The 20059-nt window shown below is 31.7% G+C and overlaps 3 protein-coding genes across 3 annotated transcripts; all 3 read left to right on the top strand.

The window, feature by feature from the left end:
- On the top strand, positions 1729–5535 carry LOC18604101 (cytochrome P450 CYP736A12). Its single transcript, XM_018118024.1, has 2 exons — positions 1729–2527; positions 4637–5535. The coding sequence occupies exons 1-2, from the start codon at positions 1769–1771 to the stop codon at positions 5483–5485; spliced, it is 1608 nt and encodes a 535-aa protein (XP_017973513.1). The 5' UTR covers positions 1729–1768; the 3' UTR covers positions 5486–5535.
- LOC18604104 (cytochrome P450 CYP736A12) lies at positions 10025–12231 on the top strand. Its single transcript, XM_018116962.1, has 2 exons — positions 10025–10761; positions 11149–12231. The coding sequence occupies exons 1-2, from the start codon at positions 10066–10068 to the stop codon at positions 11716–11718; spliced, it is 1266 nt and encodes a 421-aa protein (XP_017972451.1). The 5' UTR covers positions 10025–10065; the 3' UTR covers positions 11719–12231.
- LOC18604105 (aspartyl protease APCB1) lies at positions 13104–19603 on the top strand. The gene is made up of 9 exons (XM_007036438.2): positions 13104–13920; positions 14701–14818; positions 15522–15751; positions 15858–16097; positions 16693–16846; positions 16946–17031; positions 18470–18584; positions 18678–18750; positions 19253–19603. The coding sequence occupies exons 1-9, from the start codon at positions 13328–13330 to the stop codon at positions 19369–19371; spliced, it is 1728 nt and encodes a 575-aa protein (XP_007036500.2). The 5' UTR covers positions 13104–13327; the 3' UTR covers positions 19372–19603.

The raw sequence follows: 20059 nt of genomic DNA on the forward strand, positions 1-20059 counted from the left end.
TGACTTTTTTTGGATGACATCTGTTCAGAATATATTTAATATTATTTTATTTGTTTTTTTTTTTAAAGTTGATGAATTTCATTAATAGAAAAACAAAGATAAGTTCCTTAGATACAAAAACAAAGCACACTATGCCTTGATCATCATATCATCTCAAAATTATGTTGACAACCTGCCCAAGAGAAGCCATCAAAAAATAGATCACCAAAAACAAACATCCCTATCATCAATTTATAGACAGAAGAAGATTCAACCCCAGCATAAAGCCATAAAGTCATACCAAAATCCCCCTGCTCAGTAATTCATTCTAGATCAATAAAAAACAGGTTGCAATCCAATCTAAAATTCTGAAATCTAGATCACACGTCTTTACAAGTAATCACAGCATCTCATTCAAAAGACTCCATATCATCTTAGTATTATTTGATTTGTAGAGGATGCATGTGTGGTATTTTCTTTTTATGCTCACTAAAACCAACTCACACTCTGGCTTTCATTCAATTGAGTCCTACTCCAGAAAACATCAATAGGCAAGGAAGCAAAGTAAAAGCCACTCCAAAAGAAAAAGCCCAAAAAAAGTGAAAAAAACTTGCACCTCCAGAGGAACGGTGGCTAGGTCTTGTTAGAAAGAGAGGAAATTGGCGGTAGAAAGAAGGGGAAGAGAAGAAAAGAAGAAAATGGGAAAGGGAAAGAAAGAGGGAGTTGTTGCCGAAAATGCCCAGTTCGGCATAGGCGACGGCATCAGGGGCCAAGTTCGGGAGAAAGGGTTTAGAGAAACGGGTTGGTTGCTAGGGTCAGTGGGAGAAGAAGAAGAAGAGAGCAAAAACGAAGAAAAGGGAAAGGGGTTGCCAGCTACGTTTAGGGAAAATCAAAACCACGTCGTTTTATGGATACAAAAAGAAGAAAAAGAAGAAGTGGGTTGGATTCACTCAAGCCCTAACCGATGCAATTTTAGATTTAGTCAATTTATTTTATTTATATAATTCTTTTTTATCTATAAATTAAATTTATAAAATTACGGATAAAAAAAATTAAACTATTTTTTTTATGAGAAATAAAAAATAAAACAGTTTATTGAATGAAGTTAACAATGACTCATTAAAATTATCGGGGATCCCAAAATTATTTTCACAAGGTGGATTAATTCTAAATAAATATAAAAGTATAAGATAAAAAAATAATAATTAAAATTAAAGAAAATTCATAAAATTTCATAATTAAAATTAAAAAATTTTAATATGAGTTATTAATATGCATTTTATTTTGACTTTCAAAAGAAATAATCATTTTATTATATAACTTATGTAGCTTTTTTTTTGCTACCCATATAAATTATGTAGCTTATGAATAATAACTTTCAATAAATTAAATTTTCTTAATTTTAATTTTATTTTACTATTGGAATCATCATAATTAACAAAATATGATTATATTAATATTAATATATATTAAGATATAAAAAATAAATATTTTTAAAAATTATTTAAATAAAAAATTTTACTTAGTAAGACATAGGAAAATCTTTTTAAAATATCAATTTTTTAAAATAATAAGCTTTAATTTATTATGATTACTATTATTTATAATTTTTTTCAAATTTAAAATTACTTTTTAATTATTATTATTTTATTTATAATATTATGAAATTTAAAATTATTCTTTATTAAAAAAATTAACCCCATGCAAAGCGGGGCACCACTCTAGTCTTATTAATTAGTGCCCGAAAACAGAAGTTCATTAATTTACTGGATAAATCTAATATTGACACATGCTTTTCAAGCTTTTAGGTATTGCCCTTTCCCAACCACACACTGACGATTCCCCTACCCACATGTCTCCTTCAACATTAGCCTTACTTCTTATCCTCCTCGGAACTCTCTGTTCCTTTATCTACATCTCTCGGCCAAAACAACTCAAAAATGGCCGGAAACATCCTCCCGGTCCCCGGCCCTTGCCGGTAATCGGTAACCTCCATCTGCTAGGAAAGCTTCCACACCTAAATCTTCACCATCTAGCCAAAAGATATGGCCCCATCATGTTATTAAGGCTAGGCTATGTACCTACAATCGTGGTATCATCACCTCAAGCCGCCGAACTATTCCTCAAGACCCATGACGTTGTTTTTGCAAGCAGGCCCAAAGTCCAAGCCTCTGAATACTTGTCTTACGGTGGGAAAGGCATGGGTTTCACCGAGTACGGTTCCTACTGGCGAACTGTTCGGAAATGGTGTACTCTACACCTTCTCAGTGGTTCGAAAGTTGAATACTTTGCCCCATTAAGGAAGGCGGAGCTGGGGTCGATGGTTGAAACGGTAAAGAAGGCAGCGGCAGCAGGTGAGACGGTGGACATTAGCCGAAAGGTAGGTGAGCTTATCGAAGACATCATGTATAAGATGATTTTTGGGCGCCCCTCCAATTCTGAGGATGACAATATCAACTTGAAACTGCTGATTAAAGAGATCTCGCGCTTAGCGGGAGCTTTCAATTTGTCGGATTTCGTACCTTGTCTTGCTCCACTTGACCTTCAGGTAATCTCTATTCTTTTCTCCATTATTGTTTACTATTATTTTCTCAATGTCTCTTTCATTCGTATTGACACTTGATAATGGAATAGTCATTTCGAGAAATGGTCAATTTGAGGGGGTGGTTAGATATTATCTGGAAGAGTTAGGTATTATCGAGCTTCTGATAATGACTATTCCGAACAGATAAGAATAAGAAAAATGATTTGACAAAATTACACCATACAATTTCAAAAATTAGTCCATAAGAAGGATTGCCCGGTGTCAACCATTCATTCATGTCACATCAACTATTAAATAAAATACTCAATTTTAATATTTCTGCAACTTGGTTATTATTCTATTATTTTTATAAGAAAAGCATTAGTCATTTTTTTTACGACTTATAGCATGTTTAGTTGCCGTTCCCCTCTGTTCCTTAAGAACATATATTCTTTTGTTTGGTTCCTACGTGCTTAAAGGAATAATCATACTTTTAGAATAGTTATTCTCTAAACTAAGTTAAAATTAAAGAATAGTTAAAACCAACACTCCTGGTATTAGTTATTCCTTATTTAAGAAATAACTTCAAAAAATTACAAAGATTAAAATATCATTTATAAATTTAAAAAATTATATATTATATATTATAAAAAAATAATATTTAAAATTTAAAAATTAATTAAAATTGTTAATATTTGAACCATAATAATATTTAAATTATAAATAAAATATTACTATTTTAAAATATTAATAATTAAATTATATATAAAATATTAATATTTAAATTATCAATTATTAATATTATTATAAAAAAGTTTAAATTTATAATAATATATTATAAAAATATATTTTTTATTTAAAAATTAATTACAATTATTAATATTTTAATCATAATATCATTTATATTATAAGTAAAATATTAACATTTAAATGATCAATTATTAATAATTCAAATTAATTATAAATTATTAATGTTTAAATAAAAGATTAGTATTTAAATTATAAATTATAAATATTTTAAATAAATTATAAAAAATAATATTTTAAAATAAAATAAAAATAAATAATCATAATAACATTAAATTATAAATAAAATATTAATATTTAAATTCTCAAGTATTAATATTTTAAATAAATTATAAATTATTAATATTTAAAAAATAATATAAAATAAAAATAAATAATCATATATAAAATAAAAGATATTTTTACCTTTTTGTCGTCTATTCTTTTTTTATTTCAAAGTTATTTTTACCAATCAAACACTACAATAAGCCATAATAACTATTCCTAACCTATTCTATTCGTCGTACCAACCTATATAATAATTATTTTATTCTGTTCTCATTTTATTCTATTTTCACGTAATAACTATTCTATTTTATTTCTATCTATTTCGCTAATCAAACGTAACCTTAAAGTTTTAAACTAATCTTCATCCTAAAAAAATATTTGACTTGGAAAAAAATTAAAATGAAAAAAAAATGAGCCTGTAGACTTGCTTGACTCAAGTCAGGTCTAAACATATTTTTTAGGCGTCAGCTTAGGAATATTATTATATTATTAATACATAATATTTTTATTTCATTTTAATTTAAAATATCAAAATATTAATATTTATATTAATAATAAAAAATTCAAGTTTGAGTTTAGATTTTCAAGGTATAACTATAACTAGTGCGATTCATGAACACCTTTTTAGGACAACTCTCCTTATGGAATTAGAACAAACACACACACACAAAAACATAAATAAATGTGCATCCGATTATGAAATCTAGATAAGGTAAAATATTTTAAGTTAAATTTGTGAAGTTCTTTATTAAAAACAAAAAAAATTAAATTAAATTTGAAAATCTAAATAGATAGATTGAAAGATCTAATTATATAGGTAAAATATACAAAATTTGAAGTATGTTTTTTTGAATTAAAGAATAGATTATCTTTTTCTTCTTTTACTTATTTTATACGGATATTGTCTTATATGAGATGCAAGTACGTGTGTTGATATATTTTTCATTGTTTACAAAAAAAAAAACCAATTAGAAAGAAAAAATGACATCAGTGTTCTGCTTTCACTTTGAAAATTAATTGTAATGATGAATTAATATAATTAACTACATCCATTCTCAGGGATTAGCACAAAAGCAGAAGAGGATAAGTAAGATCCTTGACAAATTCTTGGAGAAAATAATTGATGAACATGAGCAAGCAGTTGGGAGTAATCCTGAGGAGCAAAAACCTCATAGAAATTTCGTTCATGTGATGGTTTCATTGTTGAATAAACCCATGAATCCCCATGATGAAGAGCAAGAATACATAATTGATAGAACAAACATCAAAGCCATAATGCTAGAAATGATTGCAGCTGGATTAGACAGTTCAGCTGCAGCCATTGAGTGGGCATTATCAGAACTCTTAAAGCATCCTCGAGTGATGTTTAGCCTTCAACAAGAGTTGGAAACTGTGGTCGGAAGGAGTAGAATGATAGAAGAGTCGGATCTACCACAATTAACTTATTTGGATATGGTTGTCAAAGAAAGTCTAAGGCTGCATCCGGTTGGGCCGCTCCTAATCCCCCATGAGTCCATGGAAGATATCACGATTGATGGATATTTTATACCAAAGAAGTCACGAATCATAGTAAATGCTTGGTCGATGGGGCGAGACCCTGATGTATGGTCAAACAATGCTGAAGAGTTCTTTCCAGAGAGATTCATCGATAGCAATATCGACCTTCGAGGACAAGATTTCCAACTCATCCCATTCGGATCAGGTCGTAGAGGATGCCCTGGAATGCAGTTAGGCCTAATCACAATTCGCCTAGTTTTAGCTCAATTCGTACATTGCTTTGACTGGGAGTTGCCAGATGGCATGTTGCCTGTTGAATTGGACATGAGCGAAAATTTTGGCCTCTCAATGTCAAGGGCGAATCCTTTGTTAGTGAAGGCAACTTATCGTTTACTTGATAATAGAATGTAAACTAAATAGGAAAAAAAGAATCTAACTTTTTAAGTTTTTTTTTCCTCAAACAAGTTTATTTTATTAAAAATGATAAAATTAATGGCTACAAGCCTCCTAGTTCAAATGGTTAAACTGGAATAAAAGAAAGTCACTTGAAAGCACCCAAAAATCAATGTCCAGTCGGGCGAAAAAACAGAGTCACTAGAACAGGTAAGGGTTACACATAAAGATCAACAGTAGCATCTATGCGAATGTACAATCATTAAAACATCCCTTCATCGATTTATCAACGGCACATGCATTGAAAGAATATACAGAATACATTCACAAGCGAACATTATCAACACAGAATCTCCGGGGGTGAGAATATAACATCAATGTTGAAATCAGGCCTCCCAACACTTGTAGTCTTTGAGCATGTTGTGGCAGTCTGCGTGCAAGGAGTTTTGCTATTTTTCAATTTCCTTTTTTTTTTCTATTTTCGTAGAATTTTCATTCTAACAAAACCAAGAACAAAAATGATGAGATAAAAAAATGGGTTACAAAAATTAACATAGATATTTTTAAAATGATGTGGTCATTTAAGTGGTTTTTATATTATTATTTTATTATTTATTTAAATGAAATCAGATATGATGATCAGTTACACTTTTAAAAATTTAGTAATTAAATTAAGATAAATTAAAATTTGATAAGCAAAACGAGAAAAGAGATATAAATTTGATAACAATCTATGAAACTTAATTGAGCACTACCGATACAAAAACTCAATAAATTGTTGGTATCAAAGCATGGATTTATATTTGATACACCAATAGCCTATAGTTTTCATAAACTGTCAAGGTATAATATGGTGCAACCCAAAGCCGGCTTTACCATAAAGCCACCATAGCCTTTGTTTTAAATCTCAATAGTTTATGGATCTCATAATTTTATAATAATATAATTAATTATATTAAAAATATATAAAAATTAAAATAATTAATAAAATATTTCTTAAATTAAGTGCCTAACAAATATCTATATTCTCTCGCTTCGCACATCTTATTAATTATCAACTATTTATCTCATTTTCTGTTAAAAATATGTAAAAGTTAAAATAATTAATAAAATGATATATTCTCTCATTTCTTTAATTATGTGTCTAATAAATCTCTATTTTTTTTATCACTTTTCAATTTCTACAATGCTATCAATGCTCAATTATTTTTCATATTTTCAATCAACGGTAATATGTATTTAATAATCTCCAACTAACAATGAATTTTTGAGTAAAATACCCCCACCTCCTAAATTTTAATCGAAATTTCAAATAAATCTATTAGTTTTTAAAATAGATACTTCGTCTTAGAAAAATATCTTCTGCTGGACACATAAATCCAACTGTTAGTCAACTATTAGTTTTTCCGTTAGATTGATGATGTGATCATATTGAAATGATAATTTTACCCTTTACTAATTATAAAAATTACTATTATATAATTTTTATTAATTTGTTATTATTTTTTTATTAATTTAAAAAATAAGAGGGAGATCGGTTCTCCCCTTTCATAGGGAGCTAGGAAGCACTATATTTTTTTATTTTTTAAAAAATAGAATAATAATTTTTTAAATTAATAAAGAAAAAAGGGCATTTTAGTCATTTTATAATTTTTGTTAATGGTGTTTACACTTTTTGAGCGAAATGTCTATTTCAAAAATTAATGGACTTTCTTGAAATTTTAATTAAAACTTAAGGGTATGAGGTATTTTGCTCTATTTTTTTTTAATTTTAATAAAAAAAATCTCATTTGAATATTTAGGCATTATAAGCCTTTAAGATTATTGAGTTGCTTTAGTGTCACATCGCTAAAAAAGTCACTTGAAAGCACCCAAAAATCAAGGTCCAGTCGGGCGAAAAAACAGAGTCACTAGAACAGGTAAGGGTTACACATCCCTCTAGACAAAAGATCGACAGTAGCATCTATGTGAATGTACAATCATTAAAACATTCCCTCATCGATATATCAACGGCACATGCATTAAAAGAATATACAGAATACATTCACAAGCGAACATTATCAACACAGAATCTCCGAGGGTGAGAATACAACATTAGTGTTGAAATCAGGCCTCTCAATGTTTGCAGTCTTTGTGCATGTTGTGGCAGTCTGCGAGCAAGGAGTTTTGCTGTTTTTCAATTTCCTTTTTTTTTTCTATTTTCATAGAATTTTCATTCTAACAAAACCAATAACAAAAATGATGAGAAAAAAATGGGTTACAAAAATTAACATAAATACTTTTAAAATGATGTGTCATTTAAGTGAATTTTGTATTATTATTTTATTATTTATTTAAATGAAATCACATATGATGATTAGTTACATTTTTAAAAAATTTAATAATTGAATTAAGGTAAATTAAAATTTGATAAACCAAACGAGAAAAGAGATATAAATTTGATAACAATCTGTGAAACTTAATCGAGCACTACCAGTAAAAAAACTCAATAGATTTTTGGTATCAAAGTATGGATTTATATTTGATGTACCAATAGCCTATAGTTTTCATACATTATTAGGGCATAATGTGGTGCTACCCTGGCTTTACCATAAAGCCACCATAGCCTTTGTTTTAAATCTCAATTTTTTATGGACCTCATAATTTTATAATAATATAAATAATTATATTAAAAATATATAAAAATTAAAATAATTAATAAAATATTTTTTAAATTAAGTACCTAACAAATATCTATTTTCTCTCGCTTCCCACATCTTATTAATTATCTACTATTTATCTCATTTTCTATTAAAAATATGTAAAATTTAAGATAATTAATCAAATGATATATTCTCTAACTTTTTTAATTGTGTCTAATAAATCTCTATTTTTGATCACTTTCCAATTCCTACAATGCTATTAATTTTCAATTATTTTTCATATTTTCAATCAATGGTAATATGTAGTTAATAATTTCCAACTAACAATAAATTTTTGGGTAAAATAACCTTACCTCTTAAATTTTAATCGAAATTTCAAATGGGTCCATTAATTTTTAAAATGGACACTTTGTCTCAGAAAAATATTGTTCGCTGAACACATAGGTTCAGCCGTTAATCAACCGTTAGTTTTTCTATTAGATTGATGACGTAGTTATATTGAAATGATAATTTTACCCTTTATTAATTTTAAAAATTATTATTATATAATTTTATTAATTTATTTTTTATTAATTTAAAAAATAGTAGGGAGATCGATGCTCCCCTTTCTTAGGGAGTTAGGGAGCACCGTATTTTTTATTTTTTAAAAAATATAATAATAATTTTTAAATTAATTAAAAAATATATTTAATCGAGACGGGCTTCTCTTCTAGGCCTGTGGGCTCAACTTGATTGATTCAAGTTAGGTTTGGACATTTTTTAAACTTAAGCTTTGAAATATTTTTTGTAATTGCGTAAGAAAGATTCGAACCCTACTCTTGAGGTAAGGGATTAATTTGTTTAATTTGTTTTAATTTGTTTATTCTATTATTTTGCCTGGTGGTCGGCAGCCCTAGTTAGCTAGCTAGGACACGACTGCAAGAATAATTTCTGAAGGCATAATGTTTAATTTTTATATATTAACTTTCTAACTAGTAATTAACTTTTTTAATGATGGTAAGAGTTATGTAGAATTAATGTCACATTTATAACAGAAGAAAAAGGAATCCTATTTCTTTTCTTTTATTAAAGAATATTCATAATAGAAAAAAAAAAGAAAAATATTACAATTTTACAATTATATTCATGAGTCCACATATACACTTAAGAGATTGATAATTATAATTATAAAATAATGTTATTCCATTATTTTCTTTTTTTTTCTAAAATAATTCTTGGTACTCTTAACTATTAAATGACTTCTTTGAAAGAGTTCATGGGTTATACCACAATTTATGTCTGTAGCTACGTTTCATTTTAAGACGATGATGATTTTTTTTTTCTAAATTAAAGAAATTTTATCAAATTTAAGAAAGAACAATAATAACGTTGCAAAAGTAGTTTCAAATGAATAAAAGAAAAAAAATTGTGGTGGTGAATTTTTCGGATATGATTTCAAAATACGATATTTGTGTTAAAGAGTTTTTTTAGGATTAGAACTTGACTTTGATATTAAGTAGAAAATATCTAAGATTTAAACAAAATTTAAATTGTTCGATGAAAATAAAGAACAACATAGAGAGTTATTTATAATAGCCAACTAAACATAAATTTATTTAGTGTACAAATAAATAGCACATAAAGAAATATTCTAATTAGACTTGCTTAGAGTATAAATAATATAAAAAATTAAGGAAAAATTCCAAAAAAAATAAATTCTGTCCAAGATTATTTTAAAATTAATAATTACACCATGCATGCAACTCACGCGGACACTAAGCAAGTTGGTTTATGGCGCAATTGCTTGGACTAGCTGTTTGGCAGCCCTAACTCTAGTGTATTTGGTTGCAGAAGTCAAGATTTTCCCCAACTAGTTTCATCTCTAGACTTTTAACTTATCCTCATTCCATCCCTATTTATATACATGGAATGTGTAGATGCAGGGTAAGGACATGCATATCCTTTACCTGAACAACAATGTCTCCTTCAGCAGCAGCTCTTGTCCAAGTCCTTGGATTTCTCTGCTCATTCTTTTACATTCTATCTTACATCTCATCACGGCTAGATGGAAGAGGAAAACGGAGACTGCCTCCTGCTCCCCGAGGCTTACCGATCATCGGTAACCTACACATGTTAGGGAAGCTTCCTCACCAAGCCCTTTATCACTTGGCCAAAGTATATGGTCCCATGATGTCAATAAGGCTAGGCACCGTACCAGCCGTTGTGATATCATCCCCTCGAGTCGCCGAGCTTTTCCTCAAGACACATGAAACCATTTTCGCAGGCAGGCCAAGAATCCAAGTCGCGCAAGTATTTTCATATGGTTTCAAGGGCATGGCTTTCGCAGGATATGGATCGTACTGGCGCAGTGTCAGGAAGTTGTATAATGTCCAACTTCTTAGTGTATCGAAAATTGAATCATTGGCACCGATGAGGAGGGAGATGGTGAGTTTGTTGGTTGAATCTTTGAAGAAAGACGCAGCAGCACAGAAAGTGGTTAACCTCAGTGAAAAGTTGGGAGCGCTAATTGAAGACATGACTCTGAGAATGGTCATAGGGCATATGAAGTATGACCAATTCAACCTCAAGGAGCTTGTCCAAGAGGTTACGAGCTTAGCAGGAGCTTTCAATCTAGCAGATTATGTACCTTTTCTTGGTGCTCTCGACCTACAGGTATAGGATTTTACTCGTAATGATATCAACCAAGGCTCCTATGAATCACTATTTGTTTTTGCAAAATACGGCTTATTGAAAGTAAACAACTTTTTACTTTTTCCCTTTGCATCACATGCCTTTTCACTCGAACCATTCCTTTCTTCCTTCTTCCATATAATTCTGCCTAACCCCGAAGACATGAGAATGCTATACTCTGCATGCCAGGTTCAGTATAAACCTAGTTCCATCAAAAGGCCAGCTGTTAGTGTCATTCTTTGTTTTCACTGCAATCAAAAATTTTAAACCATAAAAACAAGCAAACAAAATTACTTAGCTATGGGGCTTTCATTGAACTAAAAAACTCATGAAACTGAATGCTCTTGATAATCATTGTCTATTATGTAGGGACTCAGACCACGAATAAAGGCAGCCAGTGGAGCACTCGACAAAGCCCTCGAGAACATCATTGACGAGCATGAGCTGAAGAATATTCATGAACAGCAAAAGCAACAGAGGGATTTCGTCGATCTGATGCTTACCATGTTAAATCAATCAATGAATCCCCATGATGATCCAATGTATATAGTTGATCGAACAACCATCAAAGCTATCATAGTAGACCTAATTACAGGTGGCTTGGACACTACAACCACCACAATCGAGTGGGCAGTAACGGAACTCATAAGGAACCCCAGGGCAATGCAACACCTCCAACGAGAGTTACAAAGCTTTGTTGGGATTTATAGAACGGTGGAGGAAATTGATTTGCCAAAACTAACATACTTGGACATGGTTGTGAAGGAAACTCTAAGGCTTCATCCAGTTGCACCTTTGTTAGTTCCACATGAGTCCATGGAGGATACAACCATTGATGGATATTACATACCAAAAAAGTCGAGGATCTTAGTGAATGTTTGGGCAATCGGGCGAGACCCTGATGTTTGGTCCAACAATGTTGAAGAATTCTTTCCATAAAGGTTCATTGATAGTAATATAGACCTTCGAGGACATGATTTTGAGCTCATCCCATTTGGAGCAGGCCGTAGGATGTGCCCAGGAATGAAATTAGGCCTAACTACTGTGAAATTTGTTCTAGCTCAATTGGTGCATTGTTTTGATTGGGAGCTGCCTGATGGCATGTTGCCTGAAGAACTGGACACCAGTGAGAAATTTGGTCTTTCATTGCCGAGAAGCACTCACCTCTATGCCAAACCAATCTATCGCCTGCTTGAAAAAAGTATGTGAAGTACAGCACCAACTCAAAAGCACATATGGCCAATTGAGTTTCTTCTTGGATGCCTCTGCAGATGAAGAATAAGAGAGGGGCTTGAGAGAAGCCCGGAAGAAATCAGAAATTCTATGCCTTTAAGATTTAGAATTTAGAATTTAAAGTTTATAATTTATGATTCAGAGTTTAAAATATAAAGTTTTAAAAATAAAAGGCTTTTTGGTTGAAAGTGTAAAATTAGATATATAATGTAAAATTATATGAAGAGACATCAAGTGTGAACAAAAAATTTCCATTTCGTAGAAGAAAATTTAAAGAGAAAAATTACCAAGAAATATGAAGTGATTAAAACTTAATGCATCCAAGGACTATGAAGTTAAGGTTTTGTATTACTCTTTCCAACTTTAATGAAAGTTTAAAAAAAAAATTATATTGATTTTAGGGTATATTAAAATTATAATTTTTTTATAAAAATGATTTTTAATAGTTTTTATTATTAAAAAGTAAAAACAAATCAAGAAAAATAATTTTGAAATATTTAAAAAAATATTAGGTATTAGAAAAAAAAAAGAAAATATACTCCTATATATGTATCGAAAATCTAACCATACAAAATCAAAATTCACTTTACAAAGTCAAGAATTAAAACCTAGTAATTAACACAAAATCCAAAGCACAACCCAAATCTAAATTGATTGAAACTCAATATGATTATGATTCAAGATAGCCCAAATTTAAATTAAGTTAAATTAAAACTTAAATTGAGCAAAATATTTATTCTTTTCATTTTACATTTCACTTAAATTAAAATAAAATTATTATTAGAAGTGAATTAAACTCACACTTGATCTCAATTAAAAAGACAATAATCCAAGTTTGAAACTCAAAGCCAAAATAATTCAAATGGAAAATGATACAATTTCAAAATTATGATAACAAAGTGAAATTATAAAAAAAAAATTCATATGTTTTTGAAATAGATGAACCTCAATAATCTGTGTTCTTGCATCCGTCACAATTACTTGTAAACAACAGAAGGAAAGAAAATGTTTCCAATGAATGAAATGAAGTAATATAAGTCAAAGCTTAAATGGTCTTCCACGGAACTTTCATTGTTGTTACTACGATTATTTCAGTCCCCTTCCATTTCCACGCGTCTTAACGTAATTTTACATTGACTTGTTGTTAGAATAGAGAGTGACTTTCTTTGAAGTATTCCTACATCTCCAAATTCAACCCCATGGAGAAGATTCATCCTTCATAGCAGATAGATAGTTGTATCTTGAAATCCCAGCACCCCAAACTCTCAATTTCTCATCTAATCATAGAGGGGGAGGGAGAGAGAGAGAGAGAGAGATGGATTCTGATGAAAGGCCACAGCAAGTAACAGGGGTAGTTATAATAACTCTTCCACCCTCTGACAACCCTTCTTTAGGCAAAACAATCACAGCTTTTACTCTTACTAATGATGTTTTTCCTCAATCTCACCAAACCCAACAACGCCAACAACAAGAAGAACAGACTTTGCCAACAACCCAGATTCTAACACCAGCTCCACCTTCAGCACAAAACCCTCAACGTGGATTCTCATTCTTGGCACTCTTTTCTGATAACCCAAGAAAGCTATTAGGCTTTCTGGGTATCTCCCTTTTCGCTCTTCTTCTTTACAGTTCTGCTTTCTCTAATACTTTTGTAGAATTAAGGAATTCCAACAATGATGATGATGAAAAGCCACAGTCTTTTATCTTCCCTTTGTATCATAAACTGGGGGCTGATTTGGAGCTCAAGTTGGGGAGATTTGTGGATGTTGATAAGGAGAATTTGGTAGCTTCAGTTGAAGGTGGTGCAACGGGAACTCAGAAGATCAACAAATTGGTGGCTTCTAATGCTGCTGTAATTGATTCATCCGGTACTATTTTGCCTGTTAGGGGCAATGTTTATCCGGACGGGTATGCATTGTGTAACTCTTGCTACTTCTCTAACTTATTTCTTTATGTTTTTGTCTTAGAAACTTGAGAGATAGATGTCCATTTTATAGCAATTCAAGTTTTTGCTTGTTGTGCTACTTGTGGTAAGGTGCAAATTGTGAAGCCTTAGAATCTGTGTTGGATAATTGCAGACAACTTTATATGTTACTTTGTTTTTCATTTGAGAGCCATGGATACCAATGTAATTGCCTTACTCCATATTATTAGATTACTTTTGTTGGATTCAGTCATTAGGGGAATTGTAAGAATGCTTCCTCTTTCAATATCTATAATAATTATTCACTGTTTTGATAAGCAGTATTTTGCATTTTCAACACTAAATAGAAGTAATGTTGACATGCTTTCTCTTTTTAAAATTTTCTGCATAAACTCTTTACCATTTGTTTTAACCTGTCTTCTGCAACTACAATTTAGAAAGATGGTTATATAAGTGCTCAAACCAATTGCAGAGCATGTTTGGGCATTTCTGTTGCAAAGATAGAAACAGTGGCATTAGTAATAGATCCTGCAGTTCAGAGATAATGCTTGTCTTGAAGAGTTACCATTCACTGAAAGATTAGAAAAGAAAATATTTCTGCAATGATAGTGCTTGTGTAGTTCCATCAAAGATTGACTACAGAGATACAAAATGGGGGTGATTGTGGGTTTTGTAATATGTTGTCAACTACCCAATGTTAGAAGTAACTTGTATCATATGCTTAATGTTTCATTTTCTTAACTAGGATTTTAATAATGTTACAGATTGTACTTCACATACATGCTTGTTGGGAATCCGCAAAGACGTTATTTTCTTGATATTGATACTGGAAGTGACTTAACATGGATACAATGCGATGCTCCTTGCTCCAGTTGTGCCAAGGTAACACATTTCTCACTACTTACTAGTCTTTATGGTTGTGAATATACTGATGGGATCTGTAAGTGACCATTAGTAATCATTCTAGAAGCACATTGCTAGCTGATAAACAAATGCCTCATTGCTCCTTGGCTTATTGAGTCTAATAGTATTTTTAAACTCTTTCACAAATTTTCATCCTTCCTTTTGTTTATTGAGCAGATATACCAAAGAAATATATTTATCCTGCTTTTCCCTCTTTCACCTCTCCTTTCCCTTTTTTTGTCAGGGCTTTTAGTTTGTTTGGTTTGGTTAACAGTGTTAAAAATCTCCTTAATATCTCTTTTAGTACAAGAGGGGAATGTTAAGCTTCACACTTAGGACCTCTACCAAATCCCCCACTCATCTCAAAATGGTATCTTTCATGATTGTATTTCTTGAATTTTCCTTTAATTGACCATAGGGCTAGAAGGCAAGTATTGCAATATATTAACAAAATGGAAGTGTTAGCGATTTCTGTCAATTTTATTATTAAAAGTGTACCTTCACTACATTGAGCAAAGAAAACACTTAAAACAAATTTTAGATGGAGGGAAAATAAGCTTTTATTAATATAATGCCATCAGAGAAGAACAGACCCTGTAAATGATGTAATTCAGCCTTTTCTTTTTTTTTATCATTCTTGCGATAGGGATCATCTATACTCTAACGGATACAGTTGATGTAGGGAGCAAATCCTCTATACAAACCCACAAGAGTAAATATTGTAGCGTCCAAGGACTTGATGTGCACTGAGGTACAGAAGAATCAAAAGCCTCAAAATTGTGAAACCTGTCAACAGTGTGACTACGAGATTGAATATGCTGATCGTAGCTCCTCCCTGGGGGTTCTTGCAAGAGATGAACTTCACCTAGTGACTGCAAATGGATCAACTACCAACTTAGATGTTGTTTTTGGGTAACAATTCTCACAAAACTCCCTATACGTACTGGACTGCTGAGTATTTTATCTATCAATTCTTCCAGCCAATGTGTGAATAAATTTTTTATTTATTTGTCTTCAGGTGTGCATATGATCAGCAAGGCATACTTTTGAACACTCTGTCAAAGACAGATGGAATTCTTGGACTAAGCAGGGCTAAAGTTAGTCTGCCTTCTCAATTGGCAAGCAAGGGAATCATTAACAATGTGGTTGGTCATTGCCTTGCAACAGATGTTGGTGCCTCTGGATATATGTTCTTAGGTGATGATTTTGTACCAAACTGGGGCATGTCATGGGTCCCTATGCTTGGAAGCCCTTCAACGTAAGTAGAAATCTCTGGAAATTTGCTTCTTGTTTGTGATTCCTTGAGGCATTTACTAGTTTTCAATGTCGACATGGGAAATTCATATCTGAAGGATTCAGATAGTACAGAATGATCTTTTGATTTGTAATTTTTTGCAGAAATGATTTAATTCAATGTTTTTTGACAAGGCCAAAAAAACAAAGGGCAGAAGTTGATGCTAAATTTCAACCTAGTCTACAAAAGCCTATCCACCTTAACTATTCCACTCTTCAGTACTTAGTAAGAAAGGTTATTTTTGGATATATATATCCTTACAATGATAGATGCTATTTAATATACATGTCAAAATCAGCTTCTGCCCTAGTTTTGACCAGTTTCTTGGAAAAGCTTTGTGCAGTCACTTGATTTAACAATTTCTGCATCATGTATGTTTGCCAATCATTGCCCCTCCTTCCTTCATTTATTCTCTTCTCCTAAATTTTTGCATCATGTATATTTGCCAATCATTGCCCCTCCCTTCTCCATTTGTTTTCTGCAATTCCTCATCCTGCTGTTTAGGTCCACTTCAGCTTTGACTTCTTACTTCTATTTCTTGATTTTATCTTACCTTCAGAGAATTTTACCACACACAAATTGTGAAAATCAATTATGGAAGTAGCTCCCTCAGTTTAGGCAGACAACATAGCAGCATTGGAAGAGTTGTGTTTGACAGTGGCAGTTCTTATACGTACTTCATGAAACAAGCATATGCCGAATTGGTTGCTTCTGTATGCATTTCCATCTTGAGCTTGATTGAAAGTTATATAGTCGTTTTTTTTAGAAAGCATTGCCAACTGATTATATCAACTATTTGATGCTTGATGCAGCTTAGCGAGGTTTCCGAGGTGGGATTTATCCAAGATGTAGCAGATACAACACTGCCAATGTGCTGGCAAGCTCCATTTCCTATCAGGTAGCATATCTGTTGTTGTTTTAGTTAGGTACATTTTTCTCATCATATTTTCCTTGCTGTGGAGAAAATTTTAACGTAGGCTATTTCTATTTCTTTTTCTAAGGATAGAAGCAAAGAAACGCATTTTGGTTCCCGCAACTTATATTTTTATTTATTTTCCTGTATTTAGGGGGCTTTGCTCAAAAATTTCGACAGTACTACTATATCATTGCACTTGTATTTGAAATGCTTGCGTAAGAAAGGTGGCAATTGGTTCTCTTTTGTATAGAGATGAAATGGAGAGACGGATTTTTTTCTTTTATTTAGTACTTAAACTATTCATTTTATCAAGCTAAAAAGTTTGCACTTGCATTTGCCACTACCACCACAATCACATCACATGGACTACCATCTGAACATGATTATCATCTTTGGAAATGGTCATTCTAACTCTTTTATGACTTTCTCCATGCATTGACCTTTTAATGCTTCCAGTTGTTACATAGAGATAAATCATTTTAGTTTTGAGAGATTAATGTGTTTGCACAAAATTTTGTCTCTCCATACATATTCATAGAGTTATTTCATCATTTTATTCTTATTAATCCAGGTTAAAGCTGTAGATTCTTTTGCCTAGTAGATTGGAATTTGTACGCACATGAGTTTCTGACTGAGAAAGAGAAGAAAAAAAAAATACAATAATGAGCATTTTTTGGGTGGCAATAATTGTATCATTTTGCTCACTGGATTCGCTCTCTGCTAACCTCACTTATAAACACTCAAATCTTCCCCATTCGGCAGCTAGATAGGTTCTATCGGCCCTCCTTGGACTAAAAGCAGTTGATATTGTATTTGATACTCATCTCCTTTCTGTGGAGCTCTGCCCATTCTCTGTTACTCATAGTTGTCCCTTTTCCATTTAACATTGTTCCAACTTGACTGTCACTACTGAAAGGTAACATATTTGTTTAATTTTCCCATTTTAACCTTTCATCACAACCACTTAAAAGCAATGGGACACACCAAAGAAACAATTTAACATCTAACATTCCTGTGATACTAACATGCTTGTTTAGATACTATGTGACAAAGCAAGGGGATGCAGGAGGTTTTTTATGTTTGGCTCAATAGTCTTCCAATTCTAAGGATGCTTTTGATTTGTGTTTTATTATGTAGTATGAATAGTTGTGGAAGAAATATAATTTGCTCTCCGTGGCTCTAAAACTTATTCTTGAAAGTAGTTTTTTCACATATTTAAAGACCGTTGTAGTCAAAACTCTCCGGCAAGCTTGGTCAATAAATTAATTGCATGAGTTTAGTGAAAAACAGCTGTTTCATTAAGTTGCCTGTTTGGGGGCACCTGATTCCCAGCACATATGTTAGCAAGATACTGTTTCTAATGGGTCATTACTTTAAAGAAATTAACCATCTGCTAAAAGTTGCTTCTCTGTGGATGCAGATCTATCAAGGATATTAAGCAGTTCTTCAAGACTTTAACCCTTCAATTTGGGAGTAAATGGTGGATTATTTCCAAGAGGTTTCATATTCCTCCAGAAGGCTACTTGATCATTAGTGTAAGGACTTCCCCAACTACTTGATCATCAGTGTACAGGTTAGTGTACTCTGGAAGATGGAAGCCCATTTTGATGTAATTTCCTGTTTTGCAGAAAAAAGGTAATGTCTGCTTAGGCATCCTGGATGGAAGCAAAGTACATGATGGATCAACAATTATACTTGGAGGTAAGTTTGGTACATCAAAACCTTTTAATTCTTCATATTATTTTGGTTCATGAGTTCTCTGTAAGCCCAGTCCTTGTTTTGAGAATGTTTCAATTCCATGAGATCCTAGCCTAATCTTTGAAATCCAATGCCTTCTAATGTACAAAATGTGTTACATCGGTCAAGTCTCACTTCAAAGTTCAAACTTAATCTATCAATATCTATTCCAACCACCGAAACTATCGGAGTTTCTTTGTCAGTTTCTCTATCAGACAAATGAAGGACACCTTCATTCTTTTCCTCCTTAGTAATTAACATGGGGAACTTGTAAATCTGGTTTGGGAATGTGTCTGTATATATGCATTGCCATTCCCTCTTGTTAAAGAACATAAACTGTAGTTATGGGCAGGCATAGTTTTTTGTTGTATTTTTGTATAAAACCCACTTCTTGTTAGAATTTCCTTTTCTTTGTTTGTTACTTTTTCTTTCTTTCTTTCTTTCTTCTTATTTTTGACCTTTACAGACATATCGCTACGGGGGCAATTGGTCGTCTATGATAATGAGAAACTGAAGATTGGGTGGACACAATCAGATTGTGCCCACCCAAGAAGATTCAAGAGCCTTCCATTCGTTGAAGGATAGTTTGGCTGCATTACTGCATTATAATACCACAACTACTATACTCATATCTGTACATTCTAAGTATACACATTTGCCCTTTGTAAATTTTTCTCACTTAATGCTTCTTCTTCTTCTTCTTCTAGACCAAAGCTGCACATCTTCATATGTTTCTTCGCCGAAGGATAGAATATGAGTCCTTTAGTGTCCAACTTATAGTCATCAAATCACAATTCTATCTATTCATTTTAAAATATGCCAAGTGTCACAAGTTCAAAGAGCAGTTATAAATCCCACATCGATTATGTATTAGAGTAAAATTAAATATTTAAATATTTATATATTTTTCTAACTTATAAAGTTTTTTTTGAATAATATTTTACAAGTTAATGTATCAACGACATCAAATAATTGTAAATTTCATCATCATTGATACTTTTAGCGATAGCAATAAGCCAAACCATGAGACTGAACCCCATCTTTACTCCAAAAAGAAAAAAGGCCCTCGATGGTTGTTATGGTTCTTTGGGAATCAAGGCTTTCCGAGATTTTCCCAGACTTTGAATTAGTTCCCTAGTGATATTGGCATATGAAGTCACTACTTTTCAAGCATACAAGTTTTCCAGTGGTCTCAGATCCAAGTTTAAGCTGATATGAATGTTCCCCAATTTAGGTTAGCTGGTTAATTTAATTCGTTATATTTGTTCTTTAA

This window comes from Theobroma cacao, chromosome 3, assembly GCF_000208745.1.
Source record: "Theobroma cacao cultivar B97-61/B2 chromosome 3, Criollo_cocoa_genome_V2, whole genome shotgun sequence".
Classification (NCBI taxonomy): domain Eukaryota; kingdom Viridiplantae; phylum Streptophyta; class Magnoliopsida; order Malvales; family Malvaceae; genus Theobroma; species Theobroma cacao.

What these genes read in the sequence shown, in the direction of transcription:
- LOC18604104 (XM_018116962.1), top strand. Translation starts at nt 10,066, where the DNA reads ATGTCTCCTTCAGCAGCAGCTCTTGTCCAAGTCCTTGGATTTCTCTGC. An exon ending in TTGGTGCTCTCGACCTACAG is followed by an intron (nt 10,762 to 11,148) that starts GTATAGGATTTT and finishes TCTATTATGTAG; the next exon opens with GGACTCAGACCACGAATAAA.
- LOC18604101 (XM_018118024.1), top strand. Translation starts at nt 1,769, where the DNA reads ATGCTTTTCAAGCTTTTAGGTATTGCCCTTTCCCAACCACACACTGAC. An exon ending in TTGCTCCACTTGACCTTCAG is followed by an intron (nt 2,528 to 4,636) that starts GTAATCTCTATT and finishes ATCCATTCTCAG; the next exon opens with GGATTAGCACAAAAGCAGAA.
- LOC18604105 (XM_007036438.2), top strand. Translation starts at nt 13,328, where the DNA reads ATGGATTCTGATGAAAGGCCACAGCAAGTAACAGGGGTAGTTATAATA. An exon ending in ATGCCGAATTGGTTGCTTCT is followed by an intron (nt 16,847 to 16,945) that starts GTATGCATTTCC and finishes TGCTTGATGCAG; the next exon opens with CTTAGCGAGGTTTCCGAGGT. An exon ending in AAGGCTACTTGATCATTAGT is followed by an intron (nt 18,585 to 18,677) that starts GTAAGGACTTCC and finishes CCTGTTTTGCAG; the next exon opens with AAAAAAGGTAATGTCTGCTT.